Source organism: Phyllobates terribilis, unplaced genomic scaffold, assembly GCF_046119375.1.
Source record: "Phyllobates terribilis strain yellow unplaced genomic scaffold, ASM4611937v1 Scaffold_2__4_contigs__length_985480577, whole genome shotgun sequence".
Lineage (NCBI taxonomy): Eukaryota > Metazoa > Chordata > Amphibia > Anura > Dendrobatidae > Phyllobates > Phyllobates terribilis.
Window position 1 is genome coordinate 869,423,453 of NW_027362762.1, and position 20,523 is coordinate 869,443,975.

At 46.6% G+C, this 20,523-nt stretch overlaps 1 protein-coding gene across 1 annotated transcript in view; it reads left to right on the forward strand.

Moving 5' to 3' along the window:
• Positions 1 to 1,694: 1,694 nt before the first annotated feature.
• The window catches only part of PIGA (phosphatidylinositol glycan anchor biosynthesis class A), a 28,696-nt gene continuing 9,867 nt past the window's right edge, over positions 1,695 to 20,523 (forward strand). Inside the window, exons 1-4 of the mRNA XM_073668067.1 lie at positions 1,695 to 1,789; positions 13,291 to 14,046; positions 15,850 to 15,982; positions 19,959 to 20,091. Of these exons, the coding sequence (XP_073524168.1) occupies positions 13,335 to 14,046; positions 15,850 to 15,982; positions 19,959 to 20,091 (978 nt within the window). The 5' untranslated portion in view covers positions 1,695 to 1,789; positions 13,291 to 13,334. The remainder of the gene's footprint in view (positions 1,790 to 13,290; positions 14,047 to 15,849; positions 15,983 to 19,958; positions 20,092 to 20,523) is intronic.

Here is a 20,523-nt window from a genome sequence, read left to right on the forward strand (position 1 = left end):
GGATCAATGGGTGCCATGAATATCAGTATGGGGGATCAAGGGGTGCCATGCATTCCAGGATGGGGATCAGGGGGTGCCATGTATACCAGGATGGGGGATTAAGGGGTGCCATGAATACCAGGATGGGGGATCAAGGGGTGCTATGCATACCAGGAAACAGGGATCAAGGTGTGCCATGCATACCAGGAAGGGGAATCAAGGGGTGCCATGCATACCAGGAAGGGGAATCAAGGGGTGCCATGCATACCAGGATGGGGGATCAAGGGGTGCCATGCATACCAGGATGGGGATGAGGGCCACGTGTGCCAGGATGGGATGGGGGCTACGTATACCAGGAAGGAGGGGCCATACATACCAGGACGGAGGATATTAACAGAATTAGGGGACATTACCCCAATATCAGTGTCAGCAGCAGAACCCCTCCCACATAACAGGGCATCATGACCACATTTTTTGCTTAAATTATTTTTCCTCCTCTAAAACCTAGGTGCGTCTTATGGTCCGGTGCGTCTTAAAGTCCGAAAAATACGGCATTTCGTTTTGGATTTGCCGGTCAGTTTTTTCCGTTTCTATGTATAAGCTTTGGCTGAGCACTCCGCCTCTAAGCCACAAGTGTTTTTAATTGCAGCAGGTTCTTGCCTTCCCATACACAAGCAGACTTATGTCTCTTAGAGAGGAGTTCAGACAGGCAGGTTCCTAGTATGATGAGAAGCGCCTTAACATGGCTACCAGGTACACATGAATTGGCCAATTTATGCGCTAAGATTTCTCATTTATTTCTAATTTCTAGAGCAGTAATGCTATTCAGATTTCATATATTTCATGTTCGCATACTTAGCGTTGCAGTGTGCTGCTTTGTTTTTGATTGGGTGAGATGTCCGGAGATGCTGCAGGCCATGGCAGCGCGTTTAGACCACAGGCTGCTCACAGTAGCACGAGGAACATGTGACCTGGATTTGTGTTGAAAGACTTAACCTGGGACACTTTGGAGAAATGGCTGCACCACTGACCCCACCATTATTCCATTCAGTCCTGCAAGAGAAAAGTGGAGCCCACATGCCGAATGTAAAGCATTGAACAGCGTCTACACAGACCATCGGGAGTTTGCACGACATTGGGCATCCACTGTTGGAACTGTGAGACGCTGCGCTTTTTTAACACAAACATGTGCTGCTGCAATAACTCAAGGTGTGAACTAAGCCTCAAAATCATGACAGAGTAATGCCCCCCGATGCGCAGCGGACATCACCAACACATTGTTACAGAGTGTGTATCGGTTCTGCAAATCATCACTGCAAGAATATACAGAACATTCAGGTGTCTCATATATATACACAATAGATATATACACAATATGTACAATATTATATAGATAGTAGATAGATACTATATAGATAGATATTGGATAAATATTATATATATAGTAGAAGTGGTTTCTTTGTTTGCCGGCGAACAATGCACACCTAATTCACACATCTCTCGTATAAGACAGGATGCATGGCTGTAGCTATGTAAAGCCTATATATATATATATTTATGTACAGCTATATAGCCCCGCCCTTTCATGTGCTCAGCCAGTAGCATCTGACAGGCAAAGGAAGGTACAGCCAATCATAGACGAGACGGTGTACAGCCAATGAAATGCCTCGACACTTGGAAATCCGTGTGTATTGTGGACTGTGATTGGCTCAGCTTTTGTGTGGGGCGGGTAATGAGGAAGCGCACGGTGCAGTTGTGGTTCGGTGCCTGGAGCTGCAGAGGATGAGGACGGCGCTGGGCTGAGGAGCCGGTAAGGAAGCTCCGCTTTCGGTATAGGACAGAGAACGGTGAGGTCAGGGGTGCTGGGCGGTGTACACGGTGTTGTCATGTGATGAGGGCAAGCCGTCTCATCGTACATCTCTGCCCGTGGTTTGTGCTGCTTGTTACTTGCTGTGTCCGGAGCTGGGCGCGGATTCCTACTGATCTGTGACAGGAATGGTCAGCTAGTGATAATGTGAGGGGAGATGTCTAACTACTGGAGCAGTTACCCATAGCAACCAATCAGATTGTAGCTCTTGGAAAATGAAAGCAGTGAGCTGATTGGTTGCCATGGGAAACTGTGCTACATACTTACCACAAAAAGATGCCCCCAGTGTGCGATGACCTCGCCCCCCCTTCACCCCGGACTCCGTCTGTGCGATGTCCTCGCACCCCCCCTTAACCGGACTCCGTCTGTGCGATGTCCTCGCACCCCCCCCCCTTAACCGGACTCCGTCTGTGCGATGTCCTCGCACCCCCCCCCTTAACCGGACTCCGTCTGTGCGATGTCCTCGCACCCCCCCCCTTAACCGGACTCCGTCTGTGCGATGTCCTCGCACCCCCCCCCTTAACCGGACTCCGTCTGTGCGATGTCCTCGCACCCCCCCCCCCTTAACCGGACTCCGTCTGTGCGATGTCCTCGCACCCCCCCCCTTAACCGGACTCCGTCTGTGCGATGTCCTCGCACCCCCCCCCCCTTAACCGGACTCCGTCTGTGCGATGTCCTCGCACCCCCCCCCCCTTAACCGGACTCCGTCTGTGCGATGTCCTCGCACCCCCCCCCTTAACCGGACTCCGTCTGTGCGATGTCCTCGCACCCCCCCCCTTAACCGGACTCCGTCTGTGCGATGTCCTCGCACCCCCCCCCTTAACCGGACTCCGTCTGTGCGATGTCCTCGCACCCCCCCCCCCTTAACCGGACTCCGTCTGTGCGATGTCCTCGCACCCCCCCCCCCCCTTAACCGGACTCCGTCTGTGCGATGTCCTCGCACCCCCCCCCCCTTAACCGGACTCCGTCTGTGCGATGTCCTCGCACCCCCCCCCCCTTAACCGGACTCCGTCTGTGCGATGTCCTCGCACCCCCCCCCCTTAACCGGACTCCGTCTGTGCGATGTCCTCGCACCCCCCCCCCCCTTAACCGGACTCCGTCTGTGCGATGTCCTCGCACCCCCCATCCTTAACCGGACTCCGTCTGTGCGATGTCCTCGCTCTCCCCTTCACCCCGGACTCCGTCTGTGCGATGTCCTTGCGCCCCTCACTTCCCCGGACTCCGTCTGTGCGATGTCCTCACCCCCCCCCCCCCACTTCCCCGGATTTCGTCTGTGCGATGTCCTCGGCCCCCCCTTGTCCCCGGACTCCATCTGTGCGATGTCCGTTGCCGTGATGTGCAGGACGTGATGTTGGGAAATATAGTTAAAGGGGTTTTCCATTTTCTGGGAAGTGGACCCCAGGTGTTCTAAAAGAACAAGCAGAACAGGTACTCACCCTCCCCAGGTCCAATGATGGCTCCTACCTGCCACTGTTTGGGTGTCAGTGTTTTGGCTGCAGCGCTGCCGTTACATTGGCAGATCATGTCACCGCTGCAGCCAATCACACTGAGCGGCTGTGTGGTTCTCATTAACAGGTAGTCAACGACAAGGATGTGTTTGGGCAGTGGGAGCCATAATGATGTTCTGTACGCTCTATGTGCCTGGTACACGGAGATTAAATCTTTTATTGAAGAGTTGATGACAAAAGATTAACAATTAACAGAAAGCAAATAAATTATGTTCTGATACGACACAATTCTCGGCTGCTCAAAACCTGGCAAATAAGGAAACTGCGTTGTAAAATTGAAGTGCACGTTCCCTTTACAATCCGCACAATGGCCACAATGCTGTCATGGTTTCCTGTGTCTGTCGTGTTCTGGGAATAAACCTATGGCTGCCACACTGTAGGCGAGCGGCTTCGTATTCCCCACCAGTGCTGCCATTATTGCCATATCTGTTCTATTAAGATAAATCGCATTGTAAAGGGAAACCTTTCATGTAGGAAATGTAAAGGGTAACTACACCTCCCCAACCATTTTTTTCCTCCTTTTGTTTTACACCCAAATTTCTTCATCCACTTTATGTGACTGCAGATTGCCGAATTTTGCCAGTGTGCAATGTGCCTGTTTTCCTTATTCCCGTGTAGCTAGAGCAGATGGTCACTGTGCTGACTTGCAACGTTTCCTGCCTCTTTCAGTGTTTGGGAATAGTCCGACGGCCATATACAGTGGTGGCCAAAAGTATTGGCACCCCTGCATATCTGTCAGATAATACTCAGTTTCTTCCTGAAAATGATTGCAATCACAAATTCTTTGGTATTATTCTCTTCATTTAATTTGTCTTCAATGAAAAAACACAAAAAGAATTGGCCTAAAGCCAAATTGGATACAATTCCACACCAAACTTAAAAAAGGGGGTGGACAAAAGTATTGGCACTATTTGAAAAATCATGTGATGCTTCTCTAATTCGTGTAATTAACAGCACCTGTAACTTACCTGTGGCACCTAACAGGTGTTGGCAATAACTAAATCACACTTGCAGCCAGTTAACATGGATTAAAGTTGACTCAACCTCTGTCCTGTGTCCTTGTGTGTACCACATTGAGCATGGAGAAAAGAAAGAAGACCAAAGAACTGTCTGAGGACGTGAGGAAGCATGAGCAATCTCAAGGCTACAAGTCCATCTCCAAAGACCTGAATGTTCCTGTGTCTTCTGTGCGCAGTGTCATCAAGAAGTGTAAAGCCCATGGCACTGTGGCTAACCTCCCTAGATGTGGACGGAAAAGAAAAATTGACGAGAGATTTCAATGCAAGATTGTGCGGATGGTGGATAAAGAACCTCGACTAACATCCAAACAAGTTCAAGCTGCCCTGCAGTCCGAGGGTACAACAGTGTCAACCCGTACTATCTGTCGGCGTCTGAATGAAAAGGGACTGTATGGTAGGATACCCAGGAAGACCCCACTTCTTACCCCGAGACATAAAAAAGCCAGGCTGGAGTTTGCCAAAACTTACCTGAGAAAGCCTAAAACGTTTTGGAAGAATGTTCTCTGGTCAGATGAGACAAAAGTAGAGCTTTTTGGGAAAAAGCATCAACATAGAGTGTACAGGAAAAAAAAGAGGCATTCAAAGAAAAGAACACGGTCCCTACAGTCAAACATGGCGGAGGTTCCCTGATGTTTTGGGGTTGCTTTGCTGCCTCTGGCACTGGACTGCTTGACCGTGTGCATGGCATTATGAAGTCTGAAGACTACCAACAAATTTTGCAGCATAATGTAGGGCCCAGTGTGAGAAAGCTGGGTCTCCCTCAGAGGTCATGGGTCTTCCAGCAGGACAATGACCCAAAACACACTTCTAAAAGCACTATAAAATGGTTTGAGAGAAAGCACTGGAGACTTCTAAGGTGGCCAGCAATGAGTCCAGACCTGAATCCTATAGAACAGAGGTCCCCAACCGCCGGTCCGCGGACCAGGACCGGGCCGTTGGGGTTTTTCAGCCGGTCCGCGGCGCCGCTGACCAGGGCCGGCGTCAGCACCCGGGCAAATGCCGGGGCTCTGAGCAGGCAGAGGGGCCCACTGGCGGTCGCGCACCCCGCTGGGCTATGGGCGGAGGAGAGCGGTGTCAGCGCCCGCCCTTCTCCGCCGCTTGCTCAGGGCCCCGGCAGCCCGATACTTACCTCTCCCCGTGCCTCCGCAGATCAGCTGTCTTCCTGCTCTGCGCTCCCTGTGACGTCTCAGGTCAGAGGGCGCGGTGACGTCTTTACACCGCGCCCTCCCCTGAGCCGTCACAGGGAGCGCTGAGCGGGAAGAAACGACAACGCTGGAGTTCGGAGCCGAGCAGCGAGCGGCGGGCAGCAGGTAGCAGGTGAGAAGAAGGGAGGTGAGTATTTGTTTTTTTTTTTTTTTTTTAATGTATGGAGGCATGGGGCAGTATAAAGAGGGGAGGGGGGGCATCCTGCTTGGGGCATTATAAAGAGGAGGGGTGACAGCCTGCATGGGACATTATAAGGTGGGGAACAGCCTGCATGGGGCATTATAAAGAGGGGGGGATTCCTGCTTGGGGCATTATAATGAGGAGGGGTGACAGCCTGCATGGGGCATTATAAGGTGGGGACCAGCCTGCATGGGGCATTATAAAGAGGGGGGGATTCCTGCTTGGGGCATTTATAATGAGGAGGGGTGACAGCCTGCATGGGGCATTATAAGGTGGGGAACAACCTGCACGGGGCATTATAAAGAGAGGGGGGGACATCCTGCATGGGGCAGTATAAAGAGGAGGGGTGACAGCCTGCATGGGGCATTATAAAGAGGGGGAGCAGCCTGTATGGGGCATTATGTGGGGGGTAACAGCCTGCATGGAGCATTAAAAGGGGGGGGGCTGTATGGGGCATTATGTGGGGGGGAACAGCCTGCATGGAGCATTATAAGGGGGGGGGGGCAGCCTGTATGGGGCATTATGTGGGGGTAACAGCCTGCATGGAGCATTAAAAGGGAGGGGCCTGTATGGGGCATTATGTGGGGGGTAACAGCCTGCATGGAGCATTATAAGGGGGGGACAGCCTGTATGGGGCATTATGTGGGGGGTAACAGCCTGCATGCAGCATTATATGGGGACCGGTATCCTGTATGGAGCGTTATATGGGGGCCAGTATCCTGTATGGAGTGTTATATGGGGGCCAGTATCCTGTATGGAGCGTTATATGGGGGCCAGTATTCTGTATGGAGCCTTATATGGGGGCCAGTATTCCGTATGGGGCCTTATATGGGGGCAAGTATTCCGTATGGGGCCTTATATGGGGGCAAGTATTCCGTATGGGGCCTTATATGGGGGCAAGTATTCCGTATGGGGCCTTATATGGGGGCAAGTATTCCGTATGGGGCCTTATATGGGGGCAAGTATTCCGTATGGGGCCTTATATGGGGGCCAGTATTCCGTATGAAGCGTTATATGGGGGCCAGTATTCCGTATGGGCGTTATATGGGGACCAGTATTCCGTATGGAGCCTTATATGGGGGCCACTATTCTGTGTGGAGCGATTCACCGGTTTCTGAGCTATTGTAGAATTTACAATAGATATCACTCATGAAGTGAAATCTTTGCATTGTACTATATATATATATATTTCTCCGCCGTATCTCTGCATCATGAATCGTGGTATGTGTTAAAGGGGCCCACTGAGACTCTTTCGCCCGGGGCCCAGAAAAACCTGGAGCCGGCCCTGCCGCTGACAGCTAGCTCCGCGGCCCTGCGCCTGGTCAGAACTCGCTCTGTGTGGATTTATAATGTTTTCTGCCATAGCCGTGACAGCTCGCAGCTCCCGGCAGAGAACATTATGCAGGACGGGGTGGGGCGTCGGGCGGGTCTTAGTGACGCAGCCCTCCACAGCACAGCATGGTACCTGTTGTACGTCACGGGGCGGGTCTTAGTGACGCGGCCCTCCTGCACAGCATGGTGTGTTCCTGACGGGGTGGGGCGGCAGGCTCTCCTCACTGACACGCCCCCGGCAGAACATGTTATGTGGGGCGTGCTGGGGCAGCAGACTGGCTTCAGTGACCCGGCTCCCGGTACCGGTGTTCAGTGTGTAGCGCTGCTAAGCAGCAGCGCTGTATACACTGACGCTCAATGTACAATGCTGCTACTTAGCAGCGCTGTACACCGAGGTCCCGCCAGCATCCTCCCCATACAGCTCCACCCCTCCATAACCCCACCCCCATATGACCAAAGCCCCGCCCCCACCCCCACCGGGCCATGGAAAACTGGTCTTGCTTAAAGCCGGTCCCTGGTGCAAAAAAGGTTGGGGACCTCTGCTATAGAACACCTGTGGAGAGATCTCAAAATGGCAGTTTGGAGAAGGCACCCTTCAAATATCAGGGACCTGGAGCAGTTTGCCAAAGAAGAATGGTCTACAATTCCAGCAGAGCATTGTAAGAAACTCATTGATGGTTACCGGAAGCGGTTGTTCGCAGTTATTTTGGCTAAAGGTTGTGCAACCAAGTATTAGGCTGAGGGTGCCAATACTTTTGTCCAGCCCATTTTTGGAGTTTTGTGTGAAATGATCAATGATTTGATTTTTGCTTCATTCTCTCTTGTGTTTTTAACCTTGCAAGCAAATTAAATGAAGATAATAAGACCAAAGAATTTGTGATTGCAATCATTTTCAGGAAGAAACTGAGTATTATCTGAATGAATTGCAGGGGTGCCAATACTTTTGGCCACCACTGTAACTCGGACGTAGATCGCAAGCAATGCTTGGACTGGTCGTTGGCTCTCCCAACTTGAGCGTGACAACGTGTGTTTCTATGTGTAAGGCTATGTGCCCACGATCAGGCTTTAGCGTATTTTCGCTGTGTCCGATCATACAGGTAAATCTGCATGTGTTCATTGAACTCATGCGGAGTTACTGCATCCAATACATTCTATTGTGGAAATTTCTGTTGCTCAGACTAGCGACTCTGCAACAGAAATTGACATGCTGCGGCTCATAAAGCCGCGCTGCCGGTGAGTTTATGCGGCGTCAGATAGAGGGACAGTGGGCATTGGATTTCTTTAAATCCCATCCACTGTGCATGTACTATACAACGCAGCATTTTGGAGGCAGCGCAGCACAGGTGAGCGGCGTCCAAAACGCTGCTATTACGGATCGTGTGCACATAGCCTAAGGAGAGGAATCGGCCAGTGCAAGCATTGCTTTGCGATCCTCGTCTGAGTTATACGGCCGTCTGACTCTTCTCTACTATTGAGAAAAGCCAATGAGAAACTAGTTGGCACATGACCACCCTCTCAAGCGGGAAATAGAGGGGAATCCTGACAGTGTGCAATCATCAGTCACATAGAGTGGCTGAAGCCTGGAAAACCCCATTAAAAATGTATCTTTAGGGTCTGCAGCTTTAGGCAGGCCTAAGCATTTCAGACCGGGGATTTTCTGATCCTGCAGGCTTACTCCCTTCCAATTGTTCTTAAGTTTCAAGAGTGATCATCGTTTTAATAATTTTTTCATAACTTAATAGGGCACGTGAAAATAAGAATCTTTATACAAATTTCTTATTGGAGAAATCCACTTTTTTCCACTAGGATTAATCATTCATTCCCAAAATTCTCCGTTCACGGGTAAAATCTGTCTTCAGTAACTGCAGATTTTACCATTCTTCTGGACGGCATAAAGTTCATTTGCTGGTCTTATAAATGTATATATAAATTGACATTTGGGTGTTATTAGCTACGGTATCCTTACACAGTCTGACATTGACTCAATGCTGATCATATGAGACTGTGCAGACACCGTCACAGAGGAGCGACACAGTGCAGTTATAAGTGAAGGTGGTTAAGAATCCTTAAGTAATTTTTAAAAAAATTTTATTAGAAAAACTGACGTGTGTTAGTAGAGGTGACAGGTAGGGATGAGCAGAACTGTGGATGTCCACTGCCTTGGCGTAACCCTTGACTCCTCTCTGTCCTTCAAACCGCACATTCAAGCTGTCGCTACCTCCTGTCGCCTCCAGCTCAAAAGTATTTCCAGAATCCGTCCTTTCCTCAACCCTCAATCTACTAAACTGCTTGTGCATGCCCTCATCGTCTCCTGCCTCGACTACTGCAACACCCTCCACTGTGGCCTACCTGCTAACTCTCTTGCACCCCTCCAGTCTGCTGCCCGACTAGTTCATCTCTCGCCTCGCTATTCCTCTGCTACCCCCCTTTGCAAATCCCTTCACTGGCTCCCTTTTACCCACCGTATCCAGTTCAAACTACTAACACTGACCTACAAAGCCATCCATAACCTCTCTCCTCCATACATCTCTGAACTAATCTCTCGATATATTCCCTCACTTAATCTCCGGTCCTCCCAAGACCACCTCCTCTCCTCCACACTTATTCGTTCCTCACCCAATCGTCTCTAAGACGTCTCCCGAATATCCCCCATCCTCTGGAATTCTGTGCCTCAACACGTTCGATTAGCCACCACATTCGGATCCTTCATACGGAACCTGAAAACCCATCTCTTCAAGAAAGCTTACAGCCTGCCATGACCATGCTGCTGCCTCTTCACCAGACCTGCGCCTCACCACCACCGGAGCTGCTGCAACCCCCCAATCTACTGTCTCCTACCTCCATCATCCTGCAGAATGTAAGCCCGCAAGGGCAGGGTCCTCTTCCCTCTGTACCTGTCTGTCATTGTTAGTTCATTTAATGTAAATTATATCTGTATTTTGTATGTAACCCCTTCTCATGTACAGCAACATGGAATCAATGGTGCTGTATAAAGAAATAATAATGTTCGGTTTGACCGAACTCTAGTCCGAGGTTCTGTTCGGGTACCCGAACTTGAACCTGAACCCCATAGAAGTCAATGGGGTCCTGAAATTTTGTGCTGTAAAATGGTCGGAGTAAAGGCTAGGGGGCTGCAAAAGGAAGCAAAATGGGGGTAAGAGCAGGACAATTGCCCTGCAAACAAATGTGGATAGGGAAATGACTTAAAATAACAAAGAATAAAAAAAATTATAATCTTGAACCAGTAGGCGAAGATCCAAGTTGAGGAGGTAGCCAATACTGTGTTTTTTTTTTTTTTTTTTTTAATTTGAGGAGGCCCTAAAACATTGGGAATCGCAAATAGAACGAACAAACTGCTGTAGAGTATAACCAGGGCTGTGGAGTCGGTATGAAATGGACCGACTCCTAAAATTATACAATACATTGGGTTCAGTAGTACAATGCAGGATGTGCTGTAAACGTTTTCATAAGAATTTGGGAAAGTTATGAAATGTCCTATAGATGTCTGTTCTGTTCCTGATCTAAGGATCTCTGCCTTTAGTTGAGATGAATTTGTGCTGCACTTTATGCACATGCTGAGTAGTGAGGCAGTGCTGCTCTTTATGCACATGCTCAGTAGTGAGGCAGTGCTGCACTTTATGCACATGCTCAGTAGTGAGGCAGCGCTGCACTTTATGTACATGCTCAGTAGTGAGGCAGTGCTGCTCTTTATGCACATGCTCAGTAGTGAGGCAGTGCTGCACTTTATGCACATGCTGAGTAGTGAGGCAGTGCTGCACTTTATGCACATGCTCCGTAGTGAGGCAGTGCTGCACTTTATGCACATGCTGAGTAGTGAGGCAGTGCTGCACTTTATGCACATGCTGAGTAGTGAGGCCGGGCTGTGAAGTCAGAGTCAGGGAAATTGAGGAGTCGGAGTCGGTGGTTTGGCTTATCAACTCTACAGCCCTGATATAACGATGGCTGAGTGCGCCTCGTATACTTCTCTATTCAGCCAAAGGGACAGACAAGTCCTGTGGGATCCACGTCTGGTTCATTTTAGTAAATGTAAGCTTGCCCACATTGACTGTGGACAGGCGGATGAGCCAGCCTCTGATCACACCCCTGCCATGCTAAACATGCGTTCCGGCAGTACACTTGCCGCATGATAGGTCAGCACTTCCAAGGGCAAGCTCGGGCCATGTGTCCAATTTGGAGACTCAGAAGTTAAATGGGGCAGACCCATCATTCAGTACGTGGAGACATGTGGACACATACTCTTCCACCATGTTGTGGAAACACTGCCTCCAGCTATTACGGACCGTATCAGATGGTGGTGCTGGATGTTGCAATGTGCTGAGTAAGGTTTTCCACATTTTGGCCGTGCTAACCCTCACTTCCAAGGTGGTGCCAGTGCCCCAGCTGCATTGGCGACATCCTCCTCTGCCTTGTGCTTCCACAAAGCCCCCATAGCAGCAATTTTTCCAAAACAAAGTAGAATTATTTAAAACATGACTTACCTAAAAGACAGCCACCCAGCCAAACCAGAACTCACACTTTGCACTGATGAGGGGCAGTACCCCGAAACAGTGTCTGTAAATTGAGTTTCTGGTCTTGGCTTTTATCCTAAGTCATGTGACAAGGCTCCTTAAAGGGTCAATATTAACTTTTAGGATTGCTACTTCCTGTAGGTGGCGCTAGAGTTCAAGTTCCTTTCCTCTCTGAAGAGACAATTTACCAAAAAGACAAAACCCGCATCTGAAAAAAAAAAAGATAAAAATGTATGTAAAAACTGGTTTTAAATGAAATAATAAAAAAAAAACCACAACCTAATTTACCTAATTTGTGCAGAAATGCTGCTGAAAATCCACAACCTCAAATACTCATCGTGGGAACATAACCTCTATGGTATAGGTAAGATCACTGCCAGGTGATTGCATGCAGCTGTCATGCACAGACCCACCGGTTAAAGGAGGGGAAATGGTTTGGGAATCCGGGCAGCGCTACAGTAGATGAAGGAATTAAACCAGTGGGTACAAATATATTACACACACTTATTGTTCACCTGCCCAGATTTCCCACCACTTTCATTCCTTCACCTTTTGGCGTGGTCTGTGAGTGACTACTGCATCCAAATACACATTATATAATATCTTTGGATGCAATTGTCACGCACAGACCACGCCAAAAGGTGAAGGAATGAAACTGGTGGGAAATCTGGGCAGCGCTACACATGTGATGAATAAATCAAAGTATAGATAACTATAGATCTGTGTCACTGGTTTGTCCACTACTTTTTCATTGATGACCTGTCCAATGTCTGATCGGTTGAGGTCTGACACCCGGCAACACTGCCAACACCGATAACAGCTGATGGCCGGAAGTACCCACTTGTGGAGCTTCTGATAGTGGCTGCCGCTGAGTACTAAACATTAGCTTCATATTGATTTGAATAGGAGATGGATGTGTAGTACCAAGCATTGGCCACTACCAGAAGACAGAGCTGCTCCGCAAGTGAGTGCCAGCGACCGCCTCCGCCGACACCGATAACAGCTGATCGGTTGTTTTTTTTTTCGACCACTGGGGCCATATGTAAAGTTAAAGGAAAGGACAGAAACCCCCTTTATTGTTGGATTTCAAAGGTTACATCCATGTGAAAGCCATAGCTCTGCCCGGATCCAGCGTACCATCACCAGCCTCTCCATGATTTGCATTGTAACCTGCGTTATTTGCAGCGTTACACCCTACGATAGCATGTAAACTTCAACGGCTTTCCTGTCACTCTGGCAATTCTGCAGATCTGGTATTATATTCATGAACCTGTATGTCCAGATTATGCAAAGCTATAGATCAAGCTTAAAGGGAACCTGTCAGTTGGTTTCCGCACCCTAAACCTGCACCTCTGCATTATTCTGCTCTTTATGGAAAAGCATAATAATGAGCAGAATCCGGCAGTGGTGGGAGTTTACCGTGTGGACAACCCCTTTCAGTGTGTAAAATTTTGGAAGTAAATATTTTCTATAGTGATGGTGGAAATCTGCATTTCAGGAACTCTGGTGTAGTTTTTAATGTTTCACTTGTAACTCATTTATTTAAAGGGAAATCTGACCTGTTCTATGTAATTTCTGCATCTTGCATTTTATTTTCAGAATATTATGACAATAAGAAGTAGTAGATGTATTTTTTGCTGATTTTATATGTTGTGTGTTTGCCCTTTTAGATCCACACACTATTCGGGGGACCTCCTTACCGCCGGTCTCCACCATGGTTCACAGCAGAAGGGAAGGAAGCCAGGCCTGCTCCTATAGTAACTCCTTACATCCTGCAGAAGCTGCGCACGTCCCCCGGAAGACTCACAGAATATGCATGGTGTCTGACTTTTTTTACCCAAATATGGGTGGGGTGGAAAGTCACATTTATCAGCTTTCTCAATGCCTGATTGAAAGAGGACACAAGGTCATCATCGTCACCCATGCTTACGGCGACAGGAAAGGGATCCGCTACCTCACCAATGGGCTGAAGGTGTATTATTTGCCTTTAAAAGTCATGTATAACCAGTCGACGGCCACTACGTTACTGCACAGCCTACCTCTGCTCAGGTATATATTTGTAAGGGAAAAGGTCTCTGTCGTCCACTCGCACAGCTCTTTTTCTGCCATGGCCCATGACGCCCTCTTTCACGCCAAGACTTTGGGGCTCCATACGGTCTTCACAGACCATTCTCTGTTTGGATTTGCAGATGTCAGCTCCGTTCTCACCAACAAACTTCTTACAGTGTCTCTGTGTGACACAAACCACATCATCTGCGTCTCCTACACAAGCAAGGAAAACACAGTCCTCCGAGCGGCTCTGGATCCCGAGATCGTGTCTGTGATTCCCAATGCTGTAGACCCCACAGACTTCACTCCGGAGCGACAGAAAGAGAAAAGCTATAAAATCACCATTGTCGTGGTCAGCAGACTTGTCTACAGAAAAGGTAGAATAGCGGATACTCAGATTCGTGCCTTATATCTGTACTTTCTTATGCAGAATCCATGTGAATAAGTAACATGCTAAATATTCTGGCAGGTATTTTTTTTTACTAAGCTTGGACAAAAACCACACAGTAATTTTCCATGGCAATGTAGCTGCAGAAATCTTATTCCTATGCACGGATTGCAGAATGTTTGCGGATTTCGTAAAGATTTTGGCACACAATTAGCCACAAAATCCATGTAAATTCATAGGATCCTATTACTCAAAGGTTTTTTTTTCCCATCTTAAAATGTTATGGCTTATTACTGGGGTCCTAGAGTTAGAACCATGATCACTCCTGAGAATGAAGAGACTTGGGAACTTTTTCCTCATGGCTCTTTTCAAGAAAATAGAGACGTAGTTGCAAAGAAAAGAAGCTACACTGAAATGTGTATTACACCCTTAGTTGCACTTGTTTTCGTGACTCCCATAGGGTCCAGCAGATAGGTGACGAGTGTTCCTGGCTGGAATTAAAGGGAACCTGTCACCAGGTTTTCCCCATATAATTTTTTTTTTTTTTTTACAGCATACTGGAATGCTGTAAAAAAAAAAAAGTCTCCAATGCACTCTGCAGATCCCCAAAAAACAGCATTTATTATGTTTACATATGGCGGTACGGTCTGATGAGCCTCTTTGCTCTTGATCTGACTACTCTCTTCTTGCGATGCAGTCCTCCTTCCCTGCTTCATGTGGATGACGTGTCCTACATCATCCACACAGTGTCCTGCATCGCGTTCCTGTGCTTGGGCACTTTTATCTGCCCTGCTGAGGGCAAAGCACTGAAGTGTGCATGCACCAGGAAAGGCCAAAGAGCACTGATGACCCTACTGCTGGTACTCCTATTACTCATTAGAATATTGGCGAAGCACTGTGATTCCTTTAGGGTTTAACTACAGTTTAACTGATGTGCAGCAGATTTTCTCAGCAGTGTCTGGATGAGGATTAAAGGGGTTATTCACTACTAGGACAACCCTTTCAAAATCTGAATGTTTGCACTCGTGAAAATAAAAATGCTTATACTCACATCCCGTACTGGCACCGTTCCAGCGGTGTCGGCACTCACGTTCCCGGGACCCCCGTGAGGTTATGTCACATGAGCCCCGCACCCTATCAGTGTTGTCGTCACTGTCCCTTGTTTCAGACAAATTAGTAATCAAGAGGAAGTGAGGGGCAACGCAGCTGTCACCTACTGTTAATTACATACATGTCTGATGGCGGGGACAGTGACACCAGTGCTGATTGGACGGCTCACGTGTCATAGCGACCTCACCTAAGCCACGGGAATGCGAGTCCCAACACCGCTGGAATGGCGCCAGTCCGGGAGATGAGTATAAGTGTCTTTATTTTCATGGGGGCAAACGTTTGTATCCAGGAACCATTCAAAAAGCTTAATGATTTTTTTTTTAGAAGAAAATAATAAATAATTATGTAAATGTGTAAAGTTTTTTTTCTGAATCTTTGGTCTAGTGGGTTGACTATTGGAATCAGGTAAGATTAGCTCTTTTGTATCATGCATTATGGTTGTATACACAGCCCTTCCCTTTATCCTTTTCCCTCCCTTTGTTGCACTTGATGGATTTTTGTCTTTTTTAAACCATATTAAATATGTAACTGTGATTTCACGATTGGTTGCTTGCCATGGTCTCTCCTTCCATGTGCACTATGCTGAGTACACCTTGCTTGTTTCCATACACAGTCCTAACAGTCTTAGGTGTCATAGACTTTTCCCCACATGTATTTATGTATTCTCATTTTGTTTTTTAAGGTGTGGATTTGCTTGGTGGTATCATTCCTGAAATGTGTGAGAAGTACCCTGAAGTGCACTTCCTTATCGGAGGTGAAGGGCCCAAGAGAATTATTTTAGAAGAAGTAAGAGAAAGATACCAGCTCCATGACAGGTAACGCAAACCACATATTTAAAAGTGTTGTCTGGTTAACACAAGTTATTACCTATCCATAAGTGATTTGGGTGATAACTTGCTCATCTAGGGGTCTCCCACGACTGGGACCCGCTCTGATCAGCAGAACTGGAAATTTTTATTCCCGTTACAAATGTCATGGCATGTCAGATGCCTGAACGTCTGATCCATTTATTCTATGCGTGGCTGTCGAAATAAGCTGAGCACAGCGCTCGGCAGCCCCGTAGGGAATGAATTAAGCAGCCGTCCAGCATATTCTCTGGGCTCCATTCTAATGGAGATAAGTTCCCCTTTCTGCCCACCGGTCGGTCTTCCACCGATCAACAAGTTATCAGGCATTCTGTGGATAGGTGACAATTTGTTTTAACCAGCTAACCCTTTTAAATAATGTTTAAAAAAAATACAACATTTTATTGTATTGTGATCGAGTAAAAAAGAGCTAAGTCCCATGTTACAACTATACAGCTTTTCCCATTGCAACTCTTTTGAAATGTTTTTTTTGTTTTTTTTTCAGTAGCCAACAGGTAATACAGGGGTGGACAACATTTTTCGGTCGAAGGGCTGCAATGCCATACTGAACCAATCCCAAGGGCCTCTAATTTTTTTTTTTAAAGTGGTAGTTACATGAATACATCACCAGAACCACCATCAGTATATTAATTCATCACCGGAACCAAATTCTGAGTATTTGAGAAGGATTTGTAGAGTTTCTGCTCAGTTTCTGATCCAAAACAATCAGTGTGAACACACTCAAACTTAAACTGAGTTGTTGTTTTTTTTAGCAGAAACTTGCAAAATCCTTTTCATAATATCAAATCTCCCTAAGTTTTGACACTTTTTAAGTTTCAACATGGGCCTGAAACACGTTATGGATTCCGACGTGTGTACAAGATCAGAACCACTGTTAGCACATGAATGCAGCACCAGAACCACCATCAGTACATGAATGCAGCACCACAACCACCACTAAAAGACGCAAATACCTTTGAATATGGGAAGAAGGAGCTGTCGCACCCCAGACGGCTCCGCGGGCCACACAACATCCTTCGGCGAGCCACATGCGGCCCCCGTGCCGTATCTTGTGCAGGCCTGAGGTCATATGTTCATCCATGCAAGAGGCACTACCATGAAGTGGGTGACGAGCAGAGTATGTGGCCAGAAGGGTCACTTACTGGTTGGCTGCTCCTGTACTGTGACTAGGTGGCACACTATCACCTGTAAGCCACTTGCAGAAAAATTATTTTTTGGCTGGACGACCTCTTCACACTGATGTACATTTCTAAGAGTAAATTTAAGAATAATGAAAAGTCCAAAAATAACCCAAAGTGGCACAAAATGCAGCAGCAGTTATTTGACTTTTTATCTCATTCTAGTATGTTTGACGCTGAAATGTTGCCTTGTTTCAGAGAAAAACATACTTTAAAAGCTGCTGATGACCAAGGCAGTGCTGGAGACTAGTCGGACAGGCGAGTCTGTGGCGGTATCTCCCTGCTCTCTGCCCTGGATTTACAGGTCTCTGCTTATATTCGCATGTAAAAAGGTGAAAATGCAGCAAAAAACGCGAAAATAAGAACAAATTGCTAGTGTGTATTTTGGTGCAAACATCGGCAGAAAAAATGAAAGTGGGTAAAAAATGCAGTGTTTTCATTGAATGTGGAAACTTGTCCTAAAGGAGAGACTGGAAGTCGTCAAGATTTTCTGAATTGTGTATTTTCTACTGTTAGAGCGAGATATACTGAGACTTAAGTCTTAACCTGATTTGTGTTGGAGTAATATCTGCCAAAGTATTAAGTAGGGAATCTGTCAGCAAGTTTTTGGCACCCAATCTGCGAGCAGCATACTGTAGAGGCAGAGACCCTGATTCCAGCGATGTGTCACTTACTAGTCTGCTTAGTGTAGTTTTGATAAAATCAATGTCTTTTTAGCAGATTATCACGAAAGAAATAGGAAGCCTGCTGCTAGGTAGTCCTCCATATTCATGCCAACACTGATTTGGCAGCTTTTTGTGTACACTGTGCATAGGCAGAAAGCTGCCAATCAGAGGTGTGGACGGGGTTATACAGAGCTCAGCATTCAGAGAAGATCTACAACTGAGAAAACAAGTGATTTTAGAAAAATGACAGCAAGCAGCTCAGTAAGTGAAACATCATTGGAATCGGGGTCTCTGCTTCTACAGTACTTTTAGTGTTTCTTTAAAATTTTATTTCCAAGTTACTGCATTAGCTACAGCTATAACCTGATGTTCTGGAGGCCGTCTGCTGCATCCGAGATCCAACAGATGGAGAATTGTAGAACATTGCGATCTGTTCTCCGTTCTTTATTGAAAGTCTTGAGAAAAAAACAACATAATGCAAAACAGCTTTCAGAGCCGATCAGCCTGGAGACAGAGGAACTTATCACATGTGAATATCAAGCCTGCCTTCCTATGTATTAGATGGAGCAATGCTAGGCATTGTAGGAAATTGTTCCTTCTGTGTGAATGTGATCTAATATTCAGTCTTTATCCAAGTCCTAAAAATAGAAAAGTCCCTGAAAGTCTCTCAAGTAAACATGGTATTATTGTATTTCCATGTGTGTATTGACCGTCATCCATCTGATATCTGTATGAATGGAGATATGATCTTCTGCTTCTAGTAGATCCGACTTCTAGGCTTCATTTTCCAGTGACTACACAGCCCGTAATCCTGCAAGAAATTTCATGCACCCTGTGTACACATATCCGCAGGATTGAGATCTGCGCCGTATCCATTTATGCTACATTTGTCAGTGCGAATTGCACTCTTTGCAGAAGATCCCTGCAACCATTATTTTACTCCACGACTGATAATAATTACCTATTTAATTCCCAATTAAACCACCAGTCCATGGTACTTTGAAACAAAATTAGTGTCCATCTTGGACATACAGGGCGTATTCTTCATTTTATATCTTGTCCTTTTTCTTCTAGAACATAGTTCTCATGTTGGCAATTATGGGCTGCAAACAATTTGGTTTATTTAGTTGCAATAGTTGGGACACAGAAGTGTGTAGCTATAGGTTGGGTCACACTCGTTCACACCATGCAGTTTGTGATTTCAGACCTGCTTATGCAGAATGTGATTTGTAACATCACACGGACTTGTTCACACCATGGACTTTGTGACACACACGCTTCTTCACATCATGCATATTTTGTGCGCACCACACAATTTGTGATTCTCTGGTTGTCCATACTGTGTGATGGGTGACAGTGGGGACACTGGGGGTGACGTATTATTGTGCGCTGTGCTATAATTGATACATTTCAGCTAATGGTTAATGTGCTTTTGGTCCAGAAACTGTCCTGATTCTCATGCTATAACTTGCCCTCGGCTCTCTTTGAGTGGGCACTTCATCAGCATTCTGACTGCACTATATGTTCTGGAACTTCCTTTTCCTCATTTCTTAGCATGAGTTGCTCTGAAAGCCCATCTCTGTTATGCTTATACAATATGACAGACAGGAGAGCAGGAGCAGACAGACAAAGCCCCGTCCCACTCCTTTTAATTCATCTCAGGGTCTCCTGCTACAGACTGATTACTTGGAACAGACAGTGGACAGCAAGTTAGAAAGGAGACACCTAGAGGCCGGCATGTTGATGGGATTTCTTTTAAGGCTTAAGCCAACATAATTTTTTTTTTTTTTAGAAAATGTATTTGCAGATTGTCTATTCCATTATCTTTTATGAGAGGACATTGTGTGAAAATACAGAGACTATTTAATGAACTTTTATGGATCTTGAAGCCAGCAGTAGACAATACTTGGCTGTCTCCTTATGTCCCAGCAGTAATAATTGCCCATGTTCCCTCGTCCAGTCCTGTTCTCAGATGGAGACTGAGATCTACCAGGTGTCAGTTTCATCAATTAGTAAACTTTGTGATCATGAAATTAACAGTAATATTTATGAAGTCCTTTTTTTTTTCTTCATGTTTTTCAGAGTCCGCCTCTTAGGAGCTCTTGAACATCACCAGGTGAGAAACGTCCTTGTGAAAGGAGAGATATTCCTGAATACTTCCCTGACTGAGGCTTTCTGCATGGCGATTGTGGAGGCAGCGAGCTGTGGCTTACAGGTATCCTCCTGGACTGTTTTACTATTTAAATGCTTGCTTTGTCATTATTTGTGCCGACCGCAAGGATTCGCATGACCTCAGTTCAGTAGTCTGTAGCCGCCGGACTAGGGCACTGTGAACTTTTTTCTGCTGGCATCCCCTGCGCCTTTACGGATTAAACATCATGTGCACATCGTGGATGACATCTCATGGTCCTATTAATAAGAAGAGGTGTCAAGGATGCCGTATGTAGGGAAATGTTTTCTGGGCTGTGGTTCAGTGACTTTTAGCTCAACTGTAGTCATTATATGTTTTGGAGAGGGCTTATAGTATCCAATGACCTATATAATGTGAGGATGTAGCAGAGCAGAGATTGTGTATTATAACATAACGAGACATTACTAATTGTTATCTTAACAAAACGATCCATGATACATCAACAGTTCTTCCCTA